Raw genomic sequence first — 27,078 nt, 5'->3', positions numbered from 1 at the left:
TCACGCTTCGGTTCCGCGGACATTTTTGAGGGTCTTGGGTGTGATTCTGCAGTTTTGTCCCTGCTTCCCAAGAAGCTGCAAAGGGTCCGTCCTCGTATAATCTTGCCTTGCATACCCTCGAAACCTCGGGGGTCGGCTAGCTCACATGTTATTGTACCGGAGGCTGCGTCAGAGATGCCTCTCGTTGGGACGTCCGCCCGCGGCGTGGGTTTTACTAGGCTAGAACTGCCTCTGGAAAAGTGGCAGTGCCTGTCTATCTCGGTTTGCATAGATGTATATCTGCGACTTGCCGACAGAGAGTCTTTTTCCGCAACTGTTTGGCAGATAAAGAAGGCTCCGTTTTTGTCTCGTGCTGAGCTTTTCTAGCTTTTATGGATGGAGGACTAACAGGATACGTCATATCAACTCACTGCGCCTCGGTGACCATGATGTGTCCTTCTAGATCTTTTGGGGTGTTTACCCAACGGTAAGCTTGCATTTGCGAGCCGAAAGAAAAAGAAAAAGAAGAAGATGTGACAGCTGCAGATTGAACGGTCATTATGTAGGAATTAATTAGAAATATACAACATGCTATCGGGTATCTTTTGCGTCTGAATCCAAAACTTCATGCCTATTATGGCACAACGACGGAGACTGTGTCCTCCACCTGTCGAGCCTTTCCGTATATGCAGACCCCAAAGGCCAATCGCAACTGGTACTTCCATGAGGATTACGTAGCGAATTGCCACAGGGAATCGTAATCTCAAACCCCAGAGGCGATCACTTCTTTTCACTAACAACCTGCTCCTCGCCATCGTCTTCGAACCTGTCGTTGCCCTGAGTCCCGACGCGGATAAAGGGCACAAAGAGTATGCCGCCGGCGGCAAGCGCAACCGACACCTGCAAGGCCCGGGTGTAGCCGAGCATGGGATCCTGCCTCCCCGCCTCTGTCTGCTCCACGCCGCCGTAGACGGCCGTGGAAATTCCCAGAGCCAGGGTCGAGCAGAGGCGGACCATGGTGTTGAAGATGCCTCCCGCGAGCGCTTGCTGGTGGGATGGGAGAGACTGCATCACGTACATCTGAGAGTTGGGGGGTTTGCCGGTCAGTGTCCGTTTTAAATGTTTTCATATTTCGAGCCTCCTGCAGCGGGGAAATAGAGGCTCGATATTGGTGATCTTTGGCAGCTTACATTCACCACGTTGAATTGGAAATCGGCACCAATGACCTGGATGATGAGGGACGGAAAGATAAAAGCCCAATAGCTCGAATCGGGCCTCATGAACGACAGCAGAAGGTTTGCGACAAGGTACGCGACAGCACCGATCCCGTGGAGGATCGTATTGTTGACCCGGTGGAGGAGAACCCCCGCCACGATGTTCCAGGTCAGTCCGGCGATGGTCTGAGGCAGCAGGCGGACGCCGACCTCGAGGGAGTCGAGGCTCTGCACTTGTTGGAGGAACAGCGACAGCCAGAAGGACGACGAGTTGAAAGCCATGATACCGAGCACGAGCGAAGCGATGAGCTGTGAGACGGGAGATGATTAGCGCCAGAATCCGGTAGAGGTTCAGAAGGGGGTCAGAGGAAAACGTACGAGAGAAAAGTTCCTGTCCTTCCAGATCTTGGGCGGCATTAGGGGGTGAGGCCAGTACGTCTCCCAGTACAAAAAGACGCAGATCATGACGAAGCCCACGATGAGCAGCGACAGAACCTGGGGCGCGGCCCAACCGTCGTGTGGAGCCAGCGTAATGGCGGCCGTGAAGAAGCCGGTGCCGAAGAGCGTGAGGGCGGCGCCCAGCGTGTCGAACTTGCGGAAGAAATCGCGCAGCTGAGCACCGGTGGACGGCGCAGCCTTGGCGGGACCGTCCACGCCGCTGCTGCCTGCCTCGTCGTCAAAGGCTTCGACGCTCGGCACGACCCAAAAGGCAACCACGGCGAGCACGCCCCAGATGATGGCGATCATGAAGAAGATGGCCCTCCAGTTGAACACCTTGGCCGCCACGCCGCCCAGGATGCTGCCCAGCGCAAAACCGACGGGGTTTCCGGAGCTAAAGGCCGAGAAGGCAATGTTCTTGCGCTTGGACGGCCGGGCGTACGACGCGCCGAGGATGCCGATGGCGGGGGGAACCATCATGGCGGTGCTGATGCCCAGGAAGCCGCAGAGTATGTCCATCCAGAAGGGGTTCTGGGCGAAGCCCGCCACGACGGCAAAGAGGGAGAAGGAGGCCAGGCCGCTGATGAACATGAGGCGGCGGCCCAGGAGGTCGGCGAGCTGTCCGAGGGCCAGCTGGAAGGCGCCGGCGGTGAGAGAGGTCGAGGCGGCGATCCAGGTGATCTCGCCCTGCGACATGCCGAGGTCGTGGCCGATCTGGGCCGTCACGGTGGCGACGGCGCCGACCAAAAACGACCACGACATGACCGCCGACGTCGCCATGAAGACGAAGAGGACTTCGTGCACCGTGGTCTTGAAGACGGCCGGACGCTCCCCCAGCCTGCTGCGTTTCCGGAGAGGGGCGACGGCATCGTCTTGGGGCCCTTGTTCGACGGCTGAGAGTTGGTCGTTTGTTTGACCAGAGGACTTCTCCGTCCAAGCTGTGGGTGTTGGGACGGGAGCGACGGCACCCACGGCTTGCGGGACCGCTTGGACGTCGGTTCTGATGCCAGATTGTTCTGCCATCTTGTCGTCGTGCGTGGATGCTTCTGTCATGTTCAGGGCAGCTTGGGCAGGAGAACAATGCCTGCTTGGTAAAGTAGATGGTGCCGAGAGTTACAAGACAAGAATAAGAATATCATGTACAAACAGGTGTCGACGCCATCATCACGGGCGAACGACCCTGGGTTATATAAAGAAATGGGAAAAAAAGTGCTGCCAGATTAAGGGTCCCGCCAAAAATGATACCCTGCACAGCCGGTTAAGGCTTCCGAAGACGGAGGTGCCAAGCTAGAGGGCGTTGAGAAGATGCTGTTGCATTGTACATGACAAAGGCATTCAATCTGGATCCAACTTCTCAAAACTTACAAATTTGACCAGGCTCCTTCGAAGATCTCTCCCCAGATTGCAGCGTGCTTATTCAGATACGAAAAGCTTGTTAACGGATCTCATACCAGCATCTCTAGGGCTGCTCTTGTACTGCATTCCGAGTTTGTAAGGATCCCACCCGGCATGTGGGCGGATGTGGACCCAATTTCTGTAATCTAGGTACGCAGTAGTCCAATCAAGATAGATCGTCGACTCCGACAAGGGGCGTCGTGGTTGGATTGATTTGTTTCCATCTTGTCCATCCCACATGGGACCTACCTGCCCAAGTCGATTTCGATGACAAACACACCAACGCTTGCGACTGCACAACCAGCAGCTTCTGCCAAGTGGCCACTTGCTCGGTTTGACTTTGTCTATTTTGGGCATCAAGAAAAGACCGATTTGCATGTCTTAATAAGAGCCAGCTCATGTTGCACTGGTGAGGCAGAAAGAAATTCATGAGATTTGATTGAGCTTAGGGGATCTAGACAAGGGTTGCATTTGAGTTGCCTCTGAACGAAATCGCGACCGACTTGGGCAGTATCACCAAGCACATCCCCAATGAATTAACCTCATGAATACCAACACGTAGTCAGGAGTGATCTAAATGACAGCCACGGCTACTAAATTGTCAAGCAGGTTTCACAAGCCCAAAAACAAACCAAGTTTAATTTGTACCCATCTGGAAAGTTGTACAAAGTTGACCATCACGGGTCGGAGCTAGGCTCGGAGAATTTCTATTTCCAGTTGCCGATTCCTGTCAAACATTGCAAACAACCTTTAGCGTATACTCTTAATATGTTAAAAAAGACAAAGTGTCGCACGGCGGCGTTGGTCAGGAGCCTTGGCCGAGAGCACGTGGGCCATCCCAAATTCTCTTACCATGGACACTAGGCTACTATACTAATATACTTGCCCAAGCAAACACATCCAAGCGTTTATATACCTGAGATATGTGCACCATATAAAAGGCCGGAAATACGGTCCCATTTGAGGCTCAACTTGACTGCCGCCCCTAAAAGCATCTGAACCAATGCCCAAATTAACATCTACATGTTTTCCACAGGCAAAACGAGACAAAAAAAAAAAAGGCCTCGCGACTGAATATTGACACTTTTGACGCAGTAGACACTCAAATGCAGCTCTGAGGCACATTTGATCTCAAGTAGACTATGGCAATAGCGCCACTGTTTGCGGCATAGTCAACTATTCTCGTAACGACAAGACACGTACAAGCCGACAAAGACTCCGAAGCATGACAGAAAGGAATGTTTCGACGAGCGATTAACGGCCTCACTAACGAATTTCGACAGTACCAACTGCCCCCTTCATCTCGCATCTTTTTTTCCAACGGTCATCTACTTTGTGGTGCCTGCAATATGGATGGCGGCTGAAGTGAATCAAAAGCTGTCGTCTGAACCCCTTGTAAATCATCGGATCGGTCTCATGGAACCATCTCCGTCCCATCTCATTTTCCCTTTTGGGGAATCAGTCAACAGTGAATAATATAATCAAAGCTAATGGGATGGACGGCAGCGGGCGGGAGGCAATCTCCACGCTTGATCATCTGTAGCTTGGGACGAGAAACCTCCGCGGTTTGGTTCATATACCACACCCCTCCCAGGAACCGTCTCAGATTTCTTTCTAGAAGTATGGGAAAGCGTGGCAGTGCAAACGATGTCGATCTTGCTCCTCAGCCTGGCATGGATGCCGCACTGGGTAAGCCAGGGGAGCAGGTCTCCGTGGCCTTGGATGGGACGGCATGCAACCCAGCGAGTCCCTTTCGAGGAGCATATATGCCCCATAGAATAGGGCGATACGTAGACAGCTATGAGCTACACCAATCGACGCCACCGCATCCCTTTCGTCAAGGTTGTAGTATATGGTTCGGAAAGGTGGCGTCCCATGCGGCTTGCCGGGCAAAGAGCCACACGACCAAGCTGCTGCAGGCGCGCTGTGACAAAAGAGGCGCCGTGGGCTGTTTGTTGTGCGCTTTTGCTGTGGATTAGGAGCCGTCGACTTGCGACAAAACCAGCTCTTGGCAGCACCTCTTTGCTACTGCAGAAATTGGCAGGCGTAGCCACGGGACGCTGGCGGCAGCGATGTAGAGTGCCAGCTCATGTGGCCATGATAGACCTCGGGATGTGGGGCGGGAAGATGGAGGTAGACTTTGTGCTGGGAATGCTACTTTGTTTTGGCCCACCAAGAGAAGGGATGAAAGGTAGCCAGTCGCAACAGGGAACATGCCTGTTGGACGATTCCTCTTCCCGTTTGACAAGTACACCCTCTGTCCGATGTAGGGGTTCGCCACTGGGAGAGGAAGTTATCAGTGCAGCTGTGGTAATGGTAGTCTTGCCTTTTGGTTGGAAAGTAAACGTCCGGTAGTCCTAGTCCTGGTCACCGGGTGAGTGAAAAGCTACAAACTCTTGGACAGCAGCGGATCGATGTGGCAGATGAAGAAGTGAAGAGTTTGTACAACCCTCATTTGGTCTGTTTGGCTGTATACCTCTTTACCATACTGCCATAGTAGGAAGTGAAATCCACCCCTCAATACCCTAACTACATAGGCAGGTATTGTCTCCTAGGTCTAAAGGCCCTACCATTGCATATCCACTGCCGGATCATCCTCTTCAGATCTGGGGTTAAGTCGTGTAGAGGGCGAGCTCAGATTGTAACCGCACAGCAGCTAGATGGTCGCAGAAACGCGGCCCGGCATTGAGAATTATGTAGCATCCGAGCCTGAGCGTCGCCCACTCGAAGAGACCCAAACACAACGTTTTGAAATGGGAGAGCAAAGGTCAGAAAACACTGCGATTACTCTCCGAGATGGGCTATCAGAGGTCTGATATAAGAAGAAAAGAAACAACATGACAAATGTGACATATCATCCTGTCAGCCTCCCCTTGTTCGATCTGTTTGCATCAGCCTTGCAATGGAAAATCAAGGGTCCTCTCCAGGGTGCCATGCATATCGCAAAGAAAAAGTCTACGATGAAAATCTGGGGAAGAAGACGCACAAGATCAACAGTGGAGGACTCCAAGAAAAAAGATGGCCGATGTTTTGCAAATACCCTGGAAAGGCAAAAAGCAGCGCTATCAACGTAGCAAACAAGGCTGTCAAAACATGAAATGACCTAATGCTAAGAAAAGAAAGCATGATCTTCTTCCCCAGGATTCTGAAAGTGCTCCGAGTGGTTTGATCAGAAAGCGCGGACTGGATGACGACACAAAGTTTCAAGCTAAACCATATCAAGTACATGGTTGGTACGCATGAATGACTCTTTGGGGGCATTTCCCGCGATCACTACCCATCCGAATGATCTGAGCAAAACCCCTGCATGACTGGCCAAGACCTTGATTGTATCAAATCGCAAAGACGGCATGGCCAGCTTTTTGCTTCTTGATATCATCAACAACTTCCTCCCGTCAACAGTAGGACACATTTAAGCTTGGCCTGGTCGTCTCAGACGAGCGGCACATGATATATCCTAGAGGGGCCATTATCCTCTCTTTTTGAGCGTGGACGGAAAAAAAGGCAAACTCCAAATATTGGTCCCCCTTTCATCGTAATGCATCAAGCTGACATGTCAAGACATGCGGGGGGCCAGAGAGCATTGGCATCAAGTAAAACAAAAGAAAAAAAGAAAGAAAAGCTGACCTGCATGATTTCCTGTATACCTCTCCGCATTCTAAAATAGTTATGCCGTCTCCAAACGTGAACGAAAATTGAACGAAAATAGCGTCTCGCAGGCAGGGCGGTGGACACCATTCACCAAATATGATAATAATAATAACAACAACAAAAAAACGCAAAAAAAGGGCCTCGCCTAGTGTGGCCACATTTTGACCATGTACGCCAAATCTTGTCCAACTGCGAAAAAAAACAACCCAAGACTGACAAACGGGGGCCTCTCACTAAGCGACCCAGTTCTTGCCAGAACGTGGACACTTGTTCGGAATAGTCGACGTCAATGATTGGGTGGCGAGGTGAAGCTCCCATGGGAAGGGGCACTTGGGCCACAAGCCTTTGGTGCACTTTTTTTCTGGGAGAGAATAATCACAAGTCTTGTGGTTCGCCCGGCTCAGACGGGACGATGTCCAACCGTCCATCGAGGAACAAGGGGGTGTGTGGTTGGGGGGTCAGGTGTCCTTTTGCACTTGCTTTTCGTGAAGAACAAAAAAATAGAAAACGAGTGTGTGCATGTGTGCACAGTAGGGTCAAAGGGAAATGCAACAGCAAACCGGTCAGAAAAAAAAGGGTTTTTCCCCGCAGTTCCTATTCAGGGTGTCATTCGGAGCGATCATGGAGGACGCCGGCCAAGTGCCGCTGCTTGGCCCCTGGCTCGCTGCAACCTGAGGCGGAGCTTGTATCCGTGTTCAGAGGGGGGGTTCGATGTCTCTTTCTGCAATCTCATACTGCAGACTGAAAGAAATGGACGAAAAAGAAAAAAAAATGCTCGATAGCCTAGATCTCCGAATGAAACCTTTTTCTTTTTTTCGAGAGGGCCGAGGTGGTACTATGTCCGTGTGTGCCTACTTCCGCTACCTATCAAAGGCACAGTACCATGGGACTGGGACACCTTTGACAGCTCGAACTGAGCCTTGCGGGTAGTAATGTTAAATAAGCCTCGAATGTCGAGCTCATTATTCCTGCTGGCCAAGTCAAGAGAACCGGCTAGCCACGGCAGACAGACTCTCGTCTAGACGTGGCCAAGCAGAGCTGGACGATGGGCCCCGGACCGTAGAGATATTGCGGTGGCGAGATGCAGGACTCGTTGATCTTTGGCAATTTCGAAGCTGGCGAAGCTACCGGTGGTAAAGCGGTTGGTCTAGGTAGGCAAAGTTTGCGGATCAGAGCGAGTGCCCCAAAACCCACAATTGCCCCAGACTTGGCCAGCAGCTAGTCAGATCCCATGTAGCCGGTTTACGAGCATGGCTTTAATGAATGGAGGGTACTTCATCTAAGTCTCTTTCAGTAGCGAGATAGGCAAGGTAAGATTGCTGTGAGAACGACGCTGAAAAAAATGGCACAGATGCGTCAGAATCTAGTTTGAAGGATGTGCCATCGTCGATATGATTTAGACTTTTTGGTGATGATGGCGATCCAACGCCACGTTGCAGTCGTGATGCAAGAAGCTGAACCTGGATGATAGAGTTTTCGTTTTCCTCTTTTCTTGTTTCGGGTTCGACGGGACGTTTGGGCCATGTCTCTGGCGGCTCGATATTGAAATTTTGATTAACGACTAATCAAAGTCCGCCATAGACTTCCGGTGAGTATAGTAGGGGACTCCCCCGCGTCTCGTACCCAAGGTCGCCCACATGCTTGCAATATCTGGTGCCTGCAGCTGAGAGAGAGAGAAAAAGAGGTAGGTAATTAGGTGCCTTGCGGATTTGCCGACGTCAGCAGCTGTGTTGCCTGCAAAGCTGAATCAGGCAAGTGTGGATATTAATATTAACACTGCTGCCCGGATCCTGCAAGCCAGCCTCTATTTCTCTGCTGTCTTGTTAGCAGGTGCTGCATGATTTACCCGGCACGTGGTTTTTGTACTCGTTTATTTCTTTCCCCTTTCTTCCGACGAGCTACCCCTGGATCGAGAACGGCCCGCAAAAATAGAATAAAAAAAGTCCCGCGATCGAGCTCCGAGAAACCTGTGTCATGTGGGTAAAGCACTTGCGGGAGTCTTTAGACATTTTCTCCAAGAGGGTGCCTTGAGTGCTCAAAAGGATCGGTAGTATCTGCGGCAAATAGCACTTGGGTTGAACCTGAATCCCGCGGCAACGATGAGGCGGCGCTTGCTGACCAGGTTTGCCACAAGTTACATCGGACTCTTTTGCTTCTTTCTTTTCCTCATGCACGGAATCCTCCTCCGAGCATATACTGTACCTAAATGCACAAGGTTCAGCCACAGTTCCATTGTAGGTTAGCTTTGTGCATCCCGTCCGATATCCCTGCATTGCAAGCCCAGCAAGCCAAACCCTTCGAGGGTCTTGGGGGTCTAATGACGTCCTGTGGGAACGGTCGGTTGATACTTGCCTATGTGGGCAGAGCTTGTGATCATTTGCATGTCCGTTCAAGACGATCAGTAGCCTCTGCAGACTCAAAACAATTCCCCATAATAGACGCGCGGAAGGCTGATCGACTTTCCAAATCGGCTAGTAGACAGCGCATAATTATTTAGGGCACACCCTGAACATGGAGTGTGACACAGCCGCCATAGCTCCATGATTGCAGTTAAACTGCCGGTAACCCAAATGGTAAGAAGTGTGCTGATGTGCTGGGAGTACCATCCAGTATTAGCTGGCTGGCTGAGCCTGGTCTCTACATTGTGCGATTGGCCCTGCGCAGCGCAAACCCCAGACTCCTAAAAGAGCTTGGTAGTTGGGGCAAAGGACGACACCCATTGAAGTTTTCGGTACCAAACTTCGGCCGGAGCGTTGATAGTCTCCGGCAGCATCTCGACTCGGGCTACTGCAGGCAGTACATAAGCAGTATAATCGACCAAGCGGGGTAGTCATATTTTCGAGCTGCAGAGCTGCTTGATTCTCGACTCAATTTACCTCGTTTGTCAACCTCATCCGTGGGCACCCGAAAATCTCGGAAAAAATGTGTCCGTGCCAGGGAGGGTTCAAGTCATGCCGCGGCATGTTGCCGTAAAACAATGCCCTACTGAACAGAGTTTTATAGCAGGCGGGCATCTTATCTGCTATGCGGTAGTCATATTCCCCGAAGCGGTAGTCATCTTGTATACCGAGGTGTGTAAACACGAGTTGCCGCTTTTTTTGTGGACAGATGAGGCGCAAATAAAACCGCTAGTATGGTCTGCTGTTTGCAGACGATGCTAAACGGCACTTTCCGAGCATAGTCAACTTGTGAAACCTGAAACATTGGCCCAGTAGTTAATGGTGTGTTGCGCTGCATAAAATATAGCTGCCGTGTTGGGTGGTGTGCATTCGATTCGGCGGGGAAGTCACAATTGTTCATCGTCAAGCTGCCTCCAACTGCTACCAATTGCGGAGTCTTCGGGGCGGTAAGCCACAAGACGGACGGGTAACGGGGATATCAAGACCTCTGAGGAGAAAGTATGTTTGCTTTGTGTTCCTTTTCGTCGCTTTTGCTACTCGTTATTTTCTTGATTGGGTTATGCATTACCTTGGAACTTTCTTTTTCGGCCAGCCCTACAGCCTGTCAACAATCAGGCTGGGCCGTTGTAGGTACCTACCTCCTGCCTCATGCCATGACCCTACACAATCTTTGACGATCGTTTTGCAAGGCTTGGTGGAGATCATGGTCGCAAAAGACTCCGAGGTAATCCTTGGCAATGCCCATTTGTGAGTAGTCACGAGCACTGCCGAAGTCATGTACTTGGGTATTTGTTCTCAACAGGAATTCCATCGGCAAACTCCAAAGCGATGCAACGGCAAGCTTCTAATGTTCTTGTTTGGGGTCCATTGATGGATTCGTGTATCCTCCAATGCTGGGTCGTGCGGGAGAAAATTGATCGAGGGAACGACGGTCCGACGGCCGTTGAGGAAAGCCCTTCCGATCGGTCAGCCACCCATATGACCGGGGTTCCACTTCAGATCCACTCCCTCAACTGAGCCAAAAGTGGGCTGTTTTGCGAATCTGGGGAAGCGGCACAACCGCCGGTATGCAGTGTTCTTACCTACAATAGCTAGCCTAGCAGCTTTCCCCAAGTCATCACGGTCATCGAGGCGGCATCGTCACACGAAAACAATTCTTCACCACGTTTGGTACAGCCACACAACGTCATTCTAGCATATTGAGGTGCCGTGAGATGATCGAATTTCAAGACAAAAAAACAAATTGCCGACGAGTGGCGTTGAGTATGAAGAGGAAATTCATCAATCCATTAATACCACCTACCCTTGGTCGGAGAAAATACTCCATTGCCGTCATGACACTGCTGTGACACAGTCAGTTTACTGAACGAATCAAGCCAACTCGGCCTTGGGACCTTCCGGGCTCCCTAACCTCATCCTGCTGTATGTGAATTTCAAGGTCGATCCAGTTCGGGATACGATGCTAGCTTGCATGATGTTTGTTAGTGCGCAAGCCCCTGTGAAATCTTGGAAGGTTGGCTGGTTTCAAACATATGGACGACGACGAAGCAGATTGGCGACGGCTGCTCACGGCTTCTGGAAGAGTTTCGTTTCTACTATTTCTTTGCCCTCTTTTTATTTTCCTCTCCCGCGGCCATCCACTCGGCTCTTAATTGAGATAACCTATTGGCGCATGCTCAACTGGCCCTGGTTTTAGATTACCTCAACACCACAATATGTCTGGACACATCTATCACCAGACGTTGCTAGTAGCAGGGGGTGGGGCAAGAGAGACGAACATTATTAGTGTTAAATCGACAAGTAATGATATGCAGGCATGGGACCTGCATCAGAGCTAATACCTGGCGGCAGCTAAGGGTTCAAATTGACATTAACCGCTCCAAGTGCACATGCATCCATCAGTCACGTTCGATAGACCAGCCTACCACCTTGTCCGATATCAATAACCTCTAGAAAGTTCGTAGAGCCTCTCGATTCCACATGAAAAAGGAAAACCGCAAACAAAACCCTTTTTTTCGACAATTGAATTTACCACGTGCGGTGTCCGTATTTCCCACCTAGGTGAGGACCAAGGATGCGCCTTGGTCGGCATAGTTTAAACACCACAAGGATGAGTACTATAAAGACATGTGCAAGGCAGTACCAGGTAAGTTTTGAAAGCTGAACGCGTACACCCACGCGCCGTCTGAAAAGAACGAACGGGTTCTTTTTTCCTTGGGGCGACCGTCTCGAACCACGCAGCTTGACGCAGTACGTTTAGCGAATGAAAATCTCTGACAAGAATCTGCGACTCGAAAGCCAACATCATAATTACAAAGTAGCTATATCCAACAGGGACAAAATAGCCGTCGTTTTTCCTGACTAGCGAGCTAGGTCGGGGTAGTTCTCAAAGTTCCTGAATTCCAAGCTTTTGCTTGGTGGGATTACTCTCTCTCTCTCATTAGCTAGCTCGCCCCAGCATGTACAGTGCAGCTTTAGGCAATGTAACGCTGCCGGCTCATGTCACGTGTAAAGCAGACATTTTCCTTTGGACCTTCCTTTTTTTTCTTTTTTTTTTCTCTTCTTGTCTCTGTCTCTCCCAGCATCCAAACCTTCAAACGACGGGGCTTTTAACAAAACGCACATTTCTCCTTTTCATTATCTTCTGTTACCTAACAAAAACCACAGCAGACTGTTGTCCACCCGCGGATCAAAGATGGTGCTGGTTGCCGTCGGCGAGAGACAGCCCGAGTGCCGCCATTATATTCCCGTGGTACACCGCCAAGTGGTGGGTACCCTCAAGCAGGGATGCTTCAGACAGACAGGGCTATGATATGCTGTACACTGTACGGTAGGGAGCTATGAAAGCACTTGGTGCTCCTCACCCCCCTCCGCTCTCTTCCCGCAAAAGCTCAATTCTGGCTTCCTCCAGTCACAACATTCGAGGGGACCCTGGACAACCACCCGGCCCAAGTGGGCCACAGCTTTGCCCTAAGCGAACGTTTGCTCGAGATCTGCTGAGTTGACATTGGTTAACTCAATTTGACTATGGGGTCGACTGAGACTGACGTGGTTTGCCGCTCTCCAAGATGAACCAAATGAACGACAAGCTTATTATTTTGACTCTCCAATCCCTCTATGTGGCATTTGTCCCCATGATCAGTCTACCTCGGTGAGCATGGCTGAGCAGGAAAGCTTTGTAACGATGACAAAGCTGCACTCTACTTCCAGTAATGCCATGCCCTGGCTTCATTTTCTTTGTAATGATCACAAAAAAAAAAAAAAAAAAAAAGCTCTGCCTTCGGGAATGCATATCCTGACTCCATTTCTCTCTTGTTCAGAAACTTGAGCAAAAACATTTATTTTCAGTCACGGTTGAGACCGCCCGTCCAGCCGGGCCGTAGGTTTGGTACAAACATGCATTTTCGCTGGAGAGGGTGCAGTGCAGCTTTGCTGACCCAGGGTTTCTCCAACCACGAACACCACCACCACCCCCCCCCCCAGTAATTTGTACTACTGTGCTGTACTGTACATGGTACAGTAGCAGCAAGCATCCCATGCTATCACCACGCCTCCTCTAGGCCCTCCTCCCGCCCCTGTTCCCTGCCGAACGAAGAGTCTGGTTCCAGAAGCGGGCCTTACTGACATCAGCTACTGTACGTTGCTACGCGAGCCAGCCACTACCAGGCGGAATCAATGGTTTCCCACCCAATTTTAATGACTGTCGGTCCATCCCTCTCCCCAGAGAATGGAGGGGTAGGCTGGAAGATTTGGCTGCCCAGAAAAAGACTCCCCCGGACGTTTCGTGACTCTGGAGAGGGCGGACGAAAAGAAAGAAGAAAAATAATAATACCAAACTCCAAATAAGATCCCTCCTCACACATATACACACTTTCATGCTCGCGGCACGCACTTCTGTTTTAATTTCCCCGCCCTTCTTGTCACCCCGCCCTCTCGTCTGTTATATTGTTCATTCAATATAAACGTGATATTCTTCGATATTGCCCCTGGGTGCGAGGACCCAGCATTCGTACTTCTCCAATCGAGTTCGGCTTCAGCATTAACAGCTGCTCCGCACCGAGTACACATTACATTACCACTTCTGGCCTGAATGCATGCCAAGGCGACGACCTCGAGTTAGCACACAACAAGACGAAGGTCCTTCTTGTACGATTGCCGACCTCTGATAAATTGCTGTCGGACCATCAGAATCCCTTGAGCCCTTTCGGCCTAGTCGTCCCTGGGGTTCTGAGCCAGACAAGGTCTAGATAAACCGAGGTGAATCTTTGATACACACGGCTTGCGAAAGAGCCGCGTTGGGCATTTCGGAGCATTTTAGACCACTCGTTCATTGTCCTTAGACAGTCAAGTCAGAAGAGGGCAAATCATAAAAAAAAGGTACAGTGCCTACGCAGCAGATAGCGAGCAATTCAGCCTCTCCGAGGCTTCGATACCGTCCGAATTCATCAGAGGGACGCCTTGGAAGTTACTTCTTCCACATACCCCCGGGTTTCCATCGCATACAAGTGGAACAAGGAGCTTGCAGAACCCGGAGAGCGCGCGCCTCTTGTCTCTCTGCTCAACCACCGGCCCTCGAAAAGCTCAATGCTTCTGTTCGGAAGTTAGGAGTTTCCAGATCTTCACTCATCGGATCCGTGCCCTCCAGAGTCGCCAGGTATGTACGGTGCCGTCTGCTTGATCAACTCCTTTTCATGCCGGGGGCAATCTGTCTTTGATTGCTCTTCACACCCCTGTCGGCCGTCCCACCGTTTGCATATTGAAGGACTTGTACACACCTCCCGTACCCCAGCCCCGCCATGTGGCATATGGCTGTTCTTGCTACGTGCAGATGTATCTGGACTGGTACCTGCTTGCCAACCTCGCAAGTGGGTTGGGAATCCACCCCCTTCTCCCCGTGCCGTCTGCTCCAACGACCCCGTCTCAAGGATCGACTTCCAGCTGCTACCCTCTAGGCCTATGCTGGCCAGCACATCATCATGCTCTACGCCTGGCTTTCACATTTCACCCCTTCCCCGCCGCCAAAAGTTTTTCCTTGCACGCCTTCGGCCCGTTCAAGTACCGTCGACCAAATATGTCCATGTTCTTCTAGCTAACAATCCAAAGGACTTTCTTCCGTCCCCCGTGGGCTCTCCCGAGAACGGTGAACAAAGACGAACCTTAAGCGAGCTGTGAGTATAGATATCTATGTCGTTCCTCCTCCACTTCCCCATGCCCTCTGGCCTTCCAAATACAATTTGCCCTACCATCTTGATCCAGTCTCGACGACAGAACCAAACTTCAACCAACTACACCCACTCGTTTGAAGTTGGTTCATCGGCTTCTGAAAGACTGTTGAATTTAAACCATACACCCGCATTCCTAAAGCAAAGCAATACTCACCCCCTTGCGCATCCCGATCACATTGGATGAGCTTTGACATCATCCCCACATATATCCCTTTGAATCAGCGTCACTGATTTCCCCAGAGACTTGCCAGCAAGGGACATTCTAGACGGATCCACAATGTTGTCTAATCCTCTCCATCGGTTTTCAGGCTATCATGCCATGCCTTCCAACACACTCATGTCCAACGGCCATATGTCTCAAGGGCACCTACACAACAACGGGCTCGACGGCCTTGGTCAGAGCTCCCATTATGCTCTCCAACAACTTCAACAACATGTCGGGGTGCATAACCCCCACCTCGCCCGAGCCGCGCCGCACATGAAGCATCACCGCCAGCACCCATATGGACCTGCCGTACGAACAGCAGGAATAGCCGGACCGATTCGTAGGCGAATTAGCAGGGCCTGTGACCAGTGCAACCAGCTGCGGACCAAGTGCGATGGCAACCACCCTTGCGCGCACTGCATTGGTAAGAGGGAACTACTACCTCGTCAATGTCAAGTTGGAGCGAAGGACTGACAGGTACAGAATTCGGACTCGGGTGCGAATACATTCGCGAGAGAAAGAAGCGGGGGAAGGCGTCGAGAAAAGACCTAGCTCAACAAGCTGCCGCGCAAGCTGCGACGACGGGATCATCCAGTGGACAAAAGTCACCGACACATAGCGCAAACACCACAAAGAAGGACGATCAAAAGGTCGACGGCGGCAGCAGCACCGGCAACGCCCCCAACAGTGAGCAGCACAGCCCCGACGATAAAGATCTCGACAATGATGCTATGCAGAGGAGCCAGCGTATGGGCAGCATGGATAGCCTCGACGAGATGGATCACCAAGGACATATCAGTGGACACCACCACCAACAGGCGGCTCTCGACAGAGAGCATCATACCATGAGCAACCCCAGCGCCCTCGACCCCAACAGCTACGGCGGTGTACATAACGGATATGAGCGGCAGGGCGGTATGGGTACTGCGACATCTCACATCATGGGTGGTGCGGCCCATGGAGGCTATGGGAGTCAGGGCGGCATGTCAAGCTACCCGGAGCTTCCATATCTGCAAACGCAAAGCCCAACGGGCTACTCGGGTGGCGGAGCCTCATATCGCATTGGCACCAGCCCCTTGAGCGCTTACCCACTCTCTGGAGAGACGGCGTCGCCCGGTTGGGGACTCCCAATACCCTCACCTCCCGCTTCGCACGGCCAGTACCACTCGCAGCACATGCAACAGCAAAGCAGTGCCAGCTACGGAGCCGGTACCTCTGGAGGCCTCGCGTCTGGCCACCCGCAGCACCTACGATATCCTGTCCTCGATCCTCTCGTACCACACCTGGGGAACATTATTCCGCTTTCCTTGGCATGTGACCTGATCGACCTCTACTTTGCGAGTTCATCCTCGGCGCAGGTGCACCCAATGTCTCCCTACGTCCTGGGTTTCGTGCTCCGCAAGAGGTCGTTTCTGCACCCGAGCAAGCCTCGACTGTGCCAGCCAGCGCTTCTTGCCAGCATCCTCTGGGTTGCTGCACAAACCAGCGATGCTCCATTTTTGACCAGCGTACCTTCTGCTCGCGGCAAGATATGCCAGAAGCTCCTTGAGCTGACTGTGAGCTTGCTGAAGCCGCTTATTCACACCCCATCGGGTGACGTTTCTCCCGTTTCCAGCCCCGTGATTGACGGTGCTGCCCTGGGGGGTCTTGGTGTTGCGATGCCAGGATCCATCAGCATGGAGGCGTTGTCAGGAGAGACGGGAGCTTTTGGTGCTGCTGGTACCCTAGATGACGTCGTGACCTACATTCACCTGGCGACTGTTGTATCTGCGAGCGAATACAAGGGCGCCAGCCTAAGGTGGTGGAACGCTGCTTGGTCGCTCGCAAGGGAGCTCAAACTGGGCCGCGAACTTCCACAAAACGCACCCTCGGCCATGTCTGACACGGCCGGCAACGAGCGCAACGATAACGATGACACTACAGAAGCGCTCGGTGGAGGACCCAATGTCATCACGGACGAGGAACGAGAGGAGCGGCGGCGGATCTGGTGGCTGGTCTATATTGTCGATCGTCACCTCGCGCTTTGCTACAACCGACCTCTCTTCCTTCTCGATATTGAGTGCGACGGACTTTTGCAGCCTCTGGACGACACGGCTTACCAAAACGGCGAGTTTAGGCCTCACCAAGTAGTTACAGACCCGGATATGCTAGGTGAAGACCGGCGCAGCAGCCAGAAGAGCGAGACGGCGCTCATCCGAGGCCCATCGTTTGAATGTACCGGGCATGGGATATTCGGCTACTTCCTCCCGCTCATGACCATACTCGGCGAGATTGTCGACCTGAACCACGCCCGAAACCACCCGCGATTCGGCATCAACTTCCGCTCTCACAGCGAATGGGACGAGCAGACTTCCGAGATCGCCCGCCACCTAGAGCTGTACGAGCAGAGCCTGCGGCGCTTTGAGCAGCAGCACCTCAGCGCCGCGGCGCAAGCACAAGCACAAGCCGCCGATGCCGCCAAGGCTGCCGCCGCCGCGCAGGCCCAGGCACATGCGCAAGCGCAAGCGCAGCAGACCAGCAGCGACGACTCGGCCATCTCGGCCGACAACATCAGCGTCACCGACGTCGGCACGCCGTCCGCGCTGTCGGTCCACAGCGTCGCCCACAGCGCCCACACCACCTCGTCGTCGCGGCTGACCGAGTCGGACGTCCAGACGCGCATCGTCCTGGCGTACGGCACGCACGTCATGAACGTCCTGCACATACTCCTGACGGGCAAGTGGGATCCCATCAACCTCCTCGACGACAATGACCTCTGGATCAGCTCCCAGGGCTTCATAACCGCCACGGGCCACGCCGTCGACGCCGCCGAGGCCATCGGCAGCATCCTCGAGTTCGACCCGGGCTTGGAGTTTATGCCCTTCTTTTTCGGCATCTACCTGCTCCAGGGCTCGTTCCTCCTCTTGTTGATCGCGGACAAGCTGCAGAGCGAGGCCAGCCCCAGCGTGGTCAAGGCATGCGAGACCATCATCCGTGCCCACGAGGCATGCGTCGTGACTCTCAACACTGAATACCAGGTCAGTACCTGCCCTCATCGCAGCTGAATCTTTTTTTTTCTTTTTGGCTCTTTCCATGTCAAGCGCATTTCTTTACTAACTCAATCCGTTTGATGTATAGCGCAATTTCAGCAAGGTCATGCGAAGTGCCTTGGCCCAAGTCCGCGGTCGCGTCCCTGAGGATCTCGGCGAGCAGCACCAGCGCCGCAGGGAGCTTCTGGCCCTCTACAGGTGGACCGGCGACGGGACCGGGCTGGCGTTATAAGGCACAACCTTATTGTCACTCTATCCTGATGCTTTGGCTTTTTTTTTCTTTCTTTCTGGTAAAACATTTTGTGGTGCGATTCTGGGTAAATATGATTTTTATAAGGTGTTGATGGAGCTTCATTGTATGGGAGGCATTTTATTTGGACTTGAAACCATTATTTTGATTTACTTGGGAGGATGGACTTTGCCGGTTCTTTTTCGGGGTTTGTGGACGGGGAAATAGTAAAAACAATTTTTTCAAGTTGGACTAACAGTACAACCTTTACTCTTTTCTTTTCCCTCTTTTCTTTTCTTGTCAATGCCTACCGTAAATACCATTCCGGATGATTTAAAGAAACAGGGCATCGAGAAGTGGAGGTTAAATGCGAAACACAAGCCGGATGTGAGCCAGCAGTTGGGCAGCGATAATCATAATAAAAGATCTTCCCAAGCCTCAAACGACTCAGACGACTCTACGATAGCTGCGAGCCGATTTCCCAATCTCGATCTCAAAGCCTTCCATGCGGAATGCGAAATCGTACAGAACGTTGGCTGAGAGACTTTCGCCCTGTTGCTCCTCTCAGGCCATTTGCAGCCTTAATTTCTGTCGATACCTTACCCAGTAAGTCTCATCTGGATTTCATCGGAGGAAGAGTGATCGCTGGGGAATAGAGTCGAGGCATTGGGTAGAAGACTGCACCAAGACAAAAATGGAGCTGGTGGCCCCTGAAAGCTAGACTAAAGACGCTACAGGCTGGGGAATCTCGGCTTTTTTTTGGCAGCTGCTAACTTCAAAGCAGACATGTGGATCCCTACAATGGACAGAGCCTTCCTCAAAGCATCCCAACACCGTCAAGGCGGTTCTCGCTCTGCCAGACGAGTATGGGAACCTGCTCCGCTCACCTTGGTGGTGCCGGACAAAAAAAAAACGGAAAACGGTCGAAATAAATCCTTTCTCAATCCCCCAATCCCAGATCATCCGTTCCAGGAGATGTTCTTTACATGCGGCCCAAAATGCTACTGGAGGGGATACCTTTACGAGTGAAAGGGGTGAAAACGGCAGGACGGAGCATTTGAACATCCTGCCGAAACGCAACAAGCGCCTCAAGGGAGATATTCACAATCATGCGTGGGGCCTGGAGCCATATATGTTACCTTTGGCTCTCGGCGCCATCGTATATCACTTTTTTATTGCTTGGACCGTTTTTATGTTGGGCGCGGGCAGCCATGCAGAGCAGCGATCCGCAATCTGCTCTTGTGGTAGTAGGCCTTGCTGTTGCTGTGCTATCGGTCTTCTGGACCGCCGCCGGAGTGTTTGCAACTCTCCTCACCAAAGAAAACGGAGGCGTAAAAGCCAAGGAGGATTAAACAGTTGAGCATGTAATCCAGTAAACATTGTCAGGAACTTCCAAATATTCAATAAGCTTTAATAACAGCAAGGCCACTTTCACTACTTTAGGAAATTAAATGAACAGCCCCACTCATCACCACCCCCTCCACCCTGTCGGTCGCGTTGCCAGACCCTTGCGCGACTCTCAGCCTTACAGGACCCCACCCCACCTCTGTCCCGTTCCCAAACGCAAAAATTCGATTTATGTCACCACACACAATTCCCTGAAAAAGGCCCAGCCGAGGCCGTGCACCGCGCGTCCACGCCGCCAGGGCATCCGTGGCTCTGGCAAGTCCCGTCGCTTGAGCACGGCGAATCCTTTGGCGGGTCCGGCTTGCTCTTGCCTGGCGTCGGGCGCGGGCGCTTCGGACCCCGTGTCGTCGCACCCGTTTTCAGCCACGCCGCGAGGCCGCCGGTGTTGGGGTCCACGGCGATGTAGCTCGCACACTACATTGAACAGACGAAAAGACTCACCACTGCCCTCGATGAATGCTTGCCTGATATCTCCGAGTCTCTTGCCGGCGCCGGGCCCGCTGTCTGGGAACATCTCCGGCACATACTTGCTGTGCCTCTTTCCCGCGCTCTATCAACCTGTCCGCTGTAAGTTGCAATTTCAACCCTAATCTCGCGTGCCGCATCCCCAAGAGAAGATTACAGCAAACGAAGAGAGTCACGGATATAAGCCGACTGTCCACTTCAAGATTTGGCCGGAGGGCTGGACGAAGATACCCAAACCGGATTCGGCTTACATGTGCTTGATATAAAGCGAGCAGGTACAAATCATAGCCACGAATTGAGCCACAATTTGTGGAGCTCTGGGCTTCAGGGATGAGCCCTGAGACTATCTAGAAATTATCAATTGCCCCTCCCTGCAGGGATGGTCCCAATGACAATCAGCCTTGCCCAATATTAATTCTCCAATACTCTTATCCTTTCCACCACCATGCTGCTTTTAAACAAAGTCCTCCCGTATTTAAAATGGCAGCTGCTACACTTTCCGAGCTCCCGGATGAGCTTGTATTAGATATCATTTCCCGATGCTCCCACGCCAACCTCCTCTGTTTGGCTCGGGTAAACAAGCGCATGTACGAAATTGCCAGCAGTATATTGTACGCCCATGTTCACTTCAGATGGAACTTTAAGAAATCAGAATCGCCGCGCAACGCTCACTTTGAAAGAGACTATAAGAAATTGGAAAGTACGGGCCCTCCGCATGCTATTTCCCTACTCGGTGCCTTTTTGCGCAAGCCACACCTGGGTCTTCATGTCCAGCGCCTCGAGCTTTTGGGCGGCGGATTCGATTACCGGTACCCGTACTCTTTTATCCTCAATCATGATAAAGAAAAACTCAAGTCGCTGTCTTATGAAGAGCTCAGGCCACCGCCGCTCTGGTGGGACGGCGCCGAAGAGACGCTGCGGTCGGCCATCAGCTTGGTAGCCGAATTTGACCTGCCGTACTCGGAGCTATGGGTGGAGAAGCTGCGCGAAGGTACTATGGACGCCATTGTAGCCCTCATGCTTGTTCGGCTTCCGAACTTGCGCTCTCTTATTGTTCAGAGGGACTTTACCAAAGAGCAGACATGCGTGATGGCCGTGCTTCGAACGGTGGCTTTGGAGAAGTTGGACTGGCTGCCGCGTTTTATCCACCTACGCGAAATCTCTATGAGATTTGATATGGACGATTGGATCTGTCGGAACGCCAACAGCCAGCTTTTGCTGCCTCTCTTTTACCTGCCTGCAATCGAGGCCCTGGACCTCGACCTCGACGATCCCATGCAATGGTCGTGGCCAACACCCGCGCCGCCGGACGCCGCCAGTATCAAATCGCTGACACTGCGCAATGTACGTGAGCATGGGCTCAAGTTCATACTTGCAACAACCAAAAACCTGGAGAAGCTGGAATGGATGGCTTCACATTCGCAGGTATCGATAATTAACCAAGCCTCCGACGCCACGACCAGTAAAATGATGGACCTCGATGTCGTCACAGGCGCCCTTCTGCCCCTTCGCAATACGCTGGTTGACCTTTCGCTGGGGTTAAATACTGTTCACCCGTTTGGCGAAGACTTTTTTTATCTCGACTTCCACGGCAGCCTTACGGGCATTGCACAACTCGAAAAAGTCGAGCGCTTCCAGGTGGAGTTGGTCTACCTCGCAAGCAACGCTTTGTTTGACAACCGGTTCCCCATTTGGGAACGTGTACCGCGGAACCTGCGCATCCTGGTCTTTTGGCCACCTCCGCTAATCTTTCCCGTCGCGGACGACCAGGAGGAAGAGTTGGGTACCAGTATTCTTTTCCGCAACATGCGGGAGTGGATGCATAAATGGCGGGGCGAAACGCCGCGACTGGAGCGGATCGAAGTCCTGACGTTTGCAGGCGATGCGTGGTCTTGGGGGAGGCAGTTTTTCAGGGACTTGTTTGCCGAAGATGCAACGACCGGGATCGAGATGGTTTATTCGTGCGAAGAGATCTGGGGTGGCACGAGCCCGGTGGAACATCCCCCATACGATGAGACGGGATGGTAGAGCAGTGTTTGCTGTTGCACGAATCTGCTCTCACCGCTGCCGGGAAGCTTGAGGCAAAGGCCAAAGATTGGCGATGGGACACTGGGGAGCCCTCGCCTGGGAGCGGGGTGCATGTCAAGACTAATTACTCGGGTCGTCTTACAAAAGTACGTAGTATTCCTCACAGCTCACTCCCGCGTCCTAAAGTTTTACCCAAGAAGGATAGGACAAAATTCCCTCAAACCCTACTTGCAAGGATGGAGGCAAAGGTTGCTGCCAAAGTAATGACAAGAAACCCTGCTGATATAGCCTGTCCATAACAACTGCGTATAACAAGACTCACTTCTGGATCAAAGGTGCTAATAGAGTCAAGGACTATGTCTGATCTTCTGAATGACATGCTGCTTATCAATGTCATGTCGGTCCAGTTCTCCTGTCAAGGCGTCCTTAAGGCGTCCTCAAGGTTACGTTGGATCACTGTGGAGACGACAGGCACACCAACCGACGATCCGATATTCCAAAAAGTATAGTAGGCAGCAGTAGCAAGCGCCATGTTGCATTTGGAAGTGCTCGAGACTATCAGAGGTAAATGTCAGCCTTCTGGCGACAGCGCATCGCTGGCTCGAAGCGGGGGTGTCCTCATTTGGGGGCTGATCGGTCATGGCTGGCACAGGAGAATTTGGAAGGAGCAATCCGAGACTCTTTGCAAACGTATCTTCCTGCCACTTCTCCAGCGGATGGATGCCCTTATTTTATCGACCTTGTTTAGATTTTGCTGTTTCCTGCGGCGTAACCCCTCTCGTCCAGCCTCCGAATGCTCCGCATCCCTGTCTCCTCTGGCCTGATATGCGCATGTTGCAGCCCAGATGAAGCTTCTCTTTACGAGACGTAAATTCGGCCTGCTCGTTGGGGTTGCTGCTGGCTTTCCAGACCTGGACAAGGACCCTGCAAATGACATACGACTAGGCGACGTCCTGATCGGAGTCCATATTTCGCACTCGCAACTGGTATGGGACCATTGTTTCCGGACAGAAACTGATCAAGGATCGGAAGGCACGCCAAGGGTTGATAAATAATAGGCTTGACGACTACGATATCATAGGCTTGGAGATCGAGGCTGCTGGCGTGATGAATCGAATCCCCGTCGGGGCCGTGCGAGGAGTATGCGACTATGCCGATGACCACAAGAACAAGCAGCGGCAGCCTTATGCCGCTGCGCGGGCTGCCTCGTACGCAAAGTTGATATTGCGCTACATGGGCCAAGGGAACGACACGACACCTAGCAGAATCGGTAAGACATGATGCCAATATCATCTCTACTCCGAGGCAACTACATCGGTGTCGTTGTGCACTCATTCCTAATCAGTCAGTCTACTAGATCAACCAGTCCCTGTCAGTCCGAGTCTTTGCACATGTAATGGGAGCTGTGGACTTGTCACCCAAGGTGTTGTAGCAGACAGAATTGTTGTCGACATCGGCCGGCGGGGTCTGCAGAAATGTACGGCTCATGCCCAGCGGGTCAAGAAGGCGGCTCTTGACAAAGTCGAAATAGGACTGCCCATTGAGAGCGTCAATGAGATAACCTGCAAGCTCGTAGCAGAGGTTGCTGTATCCGAACTGAGCCCGGAACGGGGCGAGGAGGGTCTGGTTGTTGATGAACTTTATTACGTTGGCTCCACTGATGAGCACATTACTCTCGGTCCCAAGCCAGAGATTGTCCGCCCATGACATGTCGGTGCGGTGAGAGAGTATGTCGGTGAGGGTGACATGCTCTTGTAGTGTCTTGCCTCGGGAGTTGAAAGCCGGGAGCACGTCCTTGACAAAATGTCCCAGCTGGCCTTGCTTTCGTCGACGAGGATCCCAATTGCCGCAGCTGTGACTGCCTTGGTCAACGATCCCGCGGTGAAGGTGGCGTCTGGGTCGGGCGCCTACATTGGACTCCTTATCGCGCGATCCGTATTGTACTAGGTAAGGACTACTGTCTTGGTCAGAATGCCAATGGAAACGCCCGGGGTGCCACCAATCTCCATCAGTTTTCTCGATCGATGGTCCGAGGCCGTGCAATCGAGTATCAAGGTCGCCCATGTTGGCAATTGGACGAGCTACGAGTTCGATTTGGGTCAGCTAGGTAGGGTGTGGGAGTGTGCATGCAATTGCATGTAGTGGCTGGGTCAAGAGCACCGAGACCCGAAGTGATGACATGGAGTGCGAAGCATCTTTCCACCTTTGTCATGTTCTCTTCACGAACAAGCCTCGCACCTCGACCTTTGAACCCAGTTTGGTTACTTGTCAATCCATTTTGCTACTACTCAGTCATCTTGATAACTGACAAGAAGGGTTCCCACCATTCGGGTGTGATGCTCTCAATAAGCATCTTGGATCCGAAAGGCAAGGCACGATAGATTTCCACAAAGTAGGGTTGGCGAGTAGACCATGCACCAAGAACGTGGATGATATAGTCCGAGATTCCCAAGTCCCTGTCTCTGGAGGTCTGCATTCCAAACGCCTCCGCAGAGCCCAAGGCTGATCTGAGTGGTTTTGGATGCCTGGTCTGGCATCGGATGACAACGTCAATGCTCCTCGGCGGAAGGCAAGGGAGCATGTAAACGGGCACAGCATAGTACTGACGACCCATTGCTGTAAAGCCGTCGATGCGCCATTTCTTTGGGCATCGCAATTTGGACCCATGTATTCTGTTGCGTGGATTCGTGCGAGATACATCCGACAGTATCTCTGAAGTATTGGCACACTGGCTCCCCTGCTGCAAAGCATGTCTGTCATTGATCCATTTCGGCATCGACCACGGAGACAAACGGCGCGAGAGGGCTAAAGAAAGGCTCGATAGTAGCTGACAATTGCACCTTGGATCAATCTGGTGCGATGAAAGAGGCTCGGTTTCCAGGGGTGACTTGGACGAGGCACAATTTATAGAGAAAGGACGTTACCCCTCTTCGTAATGCGCCTACAAAAGGTCAGACCTGGCGGTTGCTGCCATAACTGTTAGACCTAGCACGTGGAATACAAAGCCATGCCGACGAATACAAGCCCACTACACAACCATTATAGCCCCCGCATGCGTCAAAAGAGATACTTGAGAAAACATCACTCGACGCCATGTTTATTACATGCACCTGCCTAGTGGTAGAACTTCAACATACAAGATGCCCCATTTATTATATATCTTTTCCCTCCAGAACACCTCAAGCAGACTTGGCAGCCTTCACAGCCGGCACCTCGTCGTCCAGCGGCAGAATGTCAGGCAGAGGACCGACGGGCGTTATGGAGAAGGGGTTGATCTGCTTGTGCGACTTGGTGTAGTGGTTCTTGATGTGCAAAAAGTTGCACGTGTCCTTGAAGGCCGGCACGTTCCAGTAGAGGTTGCGCATCCACTTGTGCAGGTGCGGGTAGCCGGAGCGAATGTCGCGGATGTTGCACTTGAAGTGCTGCACGTAGACGGGGTCGAACCTGATGAGGGTGACGAAGCTGTTTTTGGGAATGCCCCATATTGTTAGCATTTTTTGCACAGAAGAAAACACAGAAAACATCCCACGAGGCAAAAACTTACAGTCTAATGTCAACCTCGGTTATATCCTTGCCGAACCAGTACGGCCCCTCGGCGCCAGCGAGGTGCTCCTCGGCGCGGTCCAGGGCCTCAAACAAGGCCGTGACGTTGCGCTCGTACGCCTCCTGCGTGGTGGCGAACCCGGACTTGTAGACGCCGTTGTTGATGAGGTCGTACTGCCAGCCGTGCGCCTCCTCGATCTGCACCCTGAGCGACTCGGGGTACAGATTGACACCCTTGAACTTGTCCTCGACGATCCCGTCAAACGCCGACCCGAACATGCGCAGGATCTCACTGCTCTCGTTGCTCACAATCGTCTTTTGCACCTTGTCCCACAGCACCGGCACCGTGAAGCGGCCCTCGTACTCGGGCTCCGCCGCAAAGTACACCTGCCTGAGGTGCGTAAACGCCTCGTGCCCGGGGCAAGGGTCCGGCGTGACGTTTTCGCCGTCCGGGTGGGCCGCCTCCTCGGCCGTGGGGAAGCGCCAGCCGTTCTCGCCCAGGTGCCAGTGCACCGACGAGAAGGAGATGACGTCCTCGAGGCCCTTGAGCTTGCGCGCGATCAGGACCCGCGTCGCCCAGGGGCAGGCGTACGACACGTACAGGTGGTAGCGGCCCTTTTCCGCCGGGAACTGCGCGCCTGCCTCGCTGCTGACCCAGTTTCGGAACGACGACACCTGCCGCTTGAACTCGCCCGACGTGTCGCCGGGCTTGACCCAGTCGGTGATCTTGCCGGCTGCTGATTGTGAAGACTGTTGGGGGATTTAAAATCGTGTCAGAAAAAAAAAGAGGCCATGACAAGTCCGAGAACGGCAAAAAAAAAAACAAAAAACTCACCATTCTGATCTGATGTGATTTGTTTTGGACCACACAGGCGGGGTTCGGCCCAAGTCTAAGGAACCGTCTGGCTGGGGTGTTGAGTGTTGTTTTTGTTGTCCTTGTCGCCGCTGATAGCGTCACAAAATTAGAGTAAATCCCGGTGGACTTGTGCCTAGGCAGACAATGCAGAAACGTGCGATTCATGAATGTTTGAATATAAAGGTAGGATATCGGGACACAAGGCAGGAGCAGAGTGTCACGATTCTTTATATACTTTGGAGCCGGTTGTATATATACCTAGGTAGCCCTTAGCTTCATTCACCATCCAAGGTAGGTAGAATCTGCTTGGCAGATAAGTGGAGGGTTAACCAAGTCCAACTGCTTCGTCATCATTCCGACATGCAAAGCCGGCCGCGGCCATTTGGCGTACGGGACCCGCATGCGAGCGAAAAAAAGCCTTCTGGGGCTTGCTCCATTGTGTGGGGAAGACGGATTGGCGTTACATGGAGTTGGATCACAATTCTCTCCCATTGGATTAGGCAATCATGACCAA

At 52.3% G+C, this 27,078-nt stretch overlaps 11 protein-coding genes across 11 annotated transcripts; 5 read left to right on the top strand and 6 right to left on the bottom strand.

Annotated features, from left to right (window-relative positions):
• MGG_15694 (uncharacterized protein) lies at nucleotides 1-427 on the bottom strand (the record flags this gene model as incomplete). The annotated part of the gene is made up of 2 exons (XM_003714317.1): nucleotides 1-136; nucleotides 411-427. The coding sequence occupies 2 exons, from the start codon at nucleotides 425-427 to the stop codon at nucleotides 1-3; spliced, it is 153 nt and encodes a 50-aa protein (XP_003714365.1).
• Nucleotides 428-514: 87 nt separating this feature from the next.
• On the bottom strand, nucleotides 515-2,840 carry MGG_01417 (uncharacterized protein). The gene is made up of 3 exons (XM_003714316.1): nucleotides 1,572-2,840; nucleotides 1,170-1,502; nucleotides 515-1,059 (listed from the first exon to the last, which is right to left on the bottom strand). Exons 1-3 carry the CDS (start codon nucleotides 2,682-2,684, stop codon nucleotides 760-762), a joined length of 1,746 nt encoding a protein of 581 aa, XP_003714364.1. The 5' UTR covers nucleotides 2,685-2,840; the 3' UTR covers nucleotides 515-759.
• Nucleotides 2,841-4,673: 1,833 nt separating this feature from the next.
• MGG_15693 (uncharacterized protein) lies at nucleotides 4,674-5,404 on the top strand (the record flags this gene model as incomplete). Its single annotated transcript, XM_003714315.1, has 2 exons — nucleotides 4,674-4,715; nucleotides 5,297-5,404. 2 exons carry the CDS (start codon nucleotides 4,674-4,676, stop codon nucleotides 5,402-5,404), a joined length of 150 nt encoding a protein of 49 aa, XP_003714363.1.
• A 5,381-nt stretch (nucleotides 5,405-10,785) lies between these two features.
• Nucleotides 10,786-11,206, bottom strand: MGG_14779 (uncharacterized protein). Its single transcript, XM_003714314.1, has 2 exons — nucleotides 10,989-11,206; nucleotides 10,786-10,920 (listed from the first exon to the last, which is right to left on the bottom strand). The coding sequence occupies exons 1-2, from the start codon at nucleotides 11,048-11,050 to the stop codon at nucleotides 10,803-10,805; spliced, it is 180 nt and encodes a 59-aa protein (XP_003714362.1). The 5' UTR covers nucleotides 11,051-11,206; the 3' UTR covers nucleotides 10,786-10,802.
• Nucleotides 11,207-12,168: 962 nt separating this feature from the next.
• Nucleotides 12,169-12,577, top strand: MGG_15692 (uncharacterized protein; the record flags this gene model as incomplete). The annotated part of the gene is made up of 2 exons (XM_003714313.1): nucleotides 12,169-12,348; nucleotides 12,468-12,577. Exons 1-2 carry the CDS (start codon nucleotides 12,273-12,275, stop codon nucleotides 12,575-12,577), a joined length of 186 nt encoding a protein of 61 aa, XP_003714361.1. The 5' UTR covers nucleotides 12,169-12,272.
• A 693-nt stretch (nucleotides 12,578-13,270) lies between these two features.
• Nucleotides 13,271-18,705, top strand: MGG_01414 (transcriptional activator xlnR). Its single transcript, XM_003714312.1, has 5 exons — nucleotides 13,271-14,231; nucleotides 14,681-14,745; nucleotides 15,045-15,431; nucleotides 15,491-18,024; nucleotides 18,125-18,705. Exons 3-5 carry the CDS (start codon nucleotides 15,080-15,082, stop codon nucleotides 18,266-18,268), a joined length of 3,030 nt encoding a protein of 1,009 aa, XP_003714360.1. The 5' UTR covers nucleotides 13,271-14,231; nucleotides 14,681-14,745; nucleotides 15,045-15,079; the 3' UTR covers nucleotides 18,269-18,705.
• Nucleotides 18,706-19,841: 1,136 nt separating this feature from the next.
• Nucleotides 19,842-20,186, bottom strand: MGG_01413 (uncharacterized protein; the record flags this gene model as incomplete). The annotated part of the gene is made up of 1 exon (XM_003714311.1): nucleotides 19,842-20,186. One exon carries the CDS (start codon nucleotides 20,184-20,186, stop codon nucleotides 19,842-19,844), a length of 345 nt encoding a protein of 114 aa, XP_003714359.1.
• Nucleotides 20,187-20,617: 431 nt separating this feature from the next.
• MGG_01412 (uncharacterized protein) lies at nucleotides 20,618-22,165 on the top strand (the record flags this gene model as incomplete). The annotated part of the gene is made up of 1 exon (XM_003714310.1): nucleotides 20,618-22,165. One exon carries the CDS (start codon nucleotides 20,618-20,620, stop codon nucleotides 22,163-22,165), a length of 1,548 nt encoding a protein of 515 aa, XP_003714358.1.
• Nucleotides 22,166-23,010: 845 nt separating this feature from the next.
• MGG_01411 (uncharacterized protein) lies at nucleotides 23,011-23,446 on the top strand (the record flags this gene model as incomplete). Its single annotated transcript, XM_003714309.1, has 2 exons — nucleotides 23,011-23,164; nucleotides 23,247-23,446. The coding sequence occupies 2 exons, from the start codon at nucleotides 23,011-23,013 to the stop codon at nucleotides 23,444-23,446; spliced, it is 354 nt and encodes a 117-aa protein (XP_003714357.1).
• MGG_11214 (uncharacterized protein) lies at nucleotides 23,414-24,779 on the bottom strand (the record flags this gene model as incomplete). The annotated part of the gene is made up of 2 exons (XM_003714308.1): nucleotides 23,414-24,119; nucleotides 24,475-24,779. 2 exons carry the CDS (start codon nucleotides 24,777-24,779, stop codon nucleotides 23,519-23,521), a joined length of 906 nt encoding a protein of 301 aa, XP_003714356.1. The 3' UTR covers nucleotides 23,414-23,518.
• A 384-nt stretch (nucleotides 24,780-25,163) lies between these two features.
• On the bottom strand, nucleotides 25,164-26,956 carry MGG_01410 (glutathione S-transferase Gst3). Its single transcript, XM_003714307.1, has 3 exons — nucleotides 26,544-26,956; nucleotides 25,710-26,458; nucleotides 25,164-25,627 (listed from the first exon to the last, which is right to left on the bottom strand). The coding sequence occupies exons 1-3, from the start codon at nucleotides 26,727-26,729 to the stop codon at nucleotides 25,345-25,347; spliced, it is 1,218 nt and encodes a 405-aa protein (XP_003714355.1). The 5' UTR covers nucleotides 26,730-26,956; the 3' UTR covers nucleotides 25,164-25,344.
• Nucleotides 26,957-27,078: the final 122 nt, after the last annotated feature.

Source organism: Pyricularia oryzae, chromosome 2 (assembly GCF_000002495.2).
Source record: "Pyricularia oryzae 70-15 chromosome 2, whole genome shotgun sequence".
NCBI lineage: Eukaryota > Fungi > Ascomycota > Sordariomycetes > Magnaporthales > Pyriculariaceae > Pyricularia > Pyricularia oryzae.
This window is presented reverse-complemented; position numbering and strand designations above follow the sequence as displayed.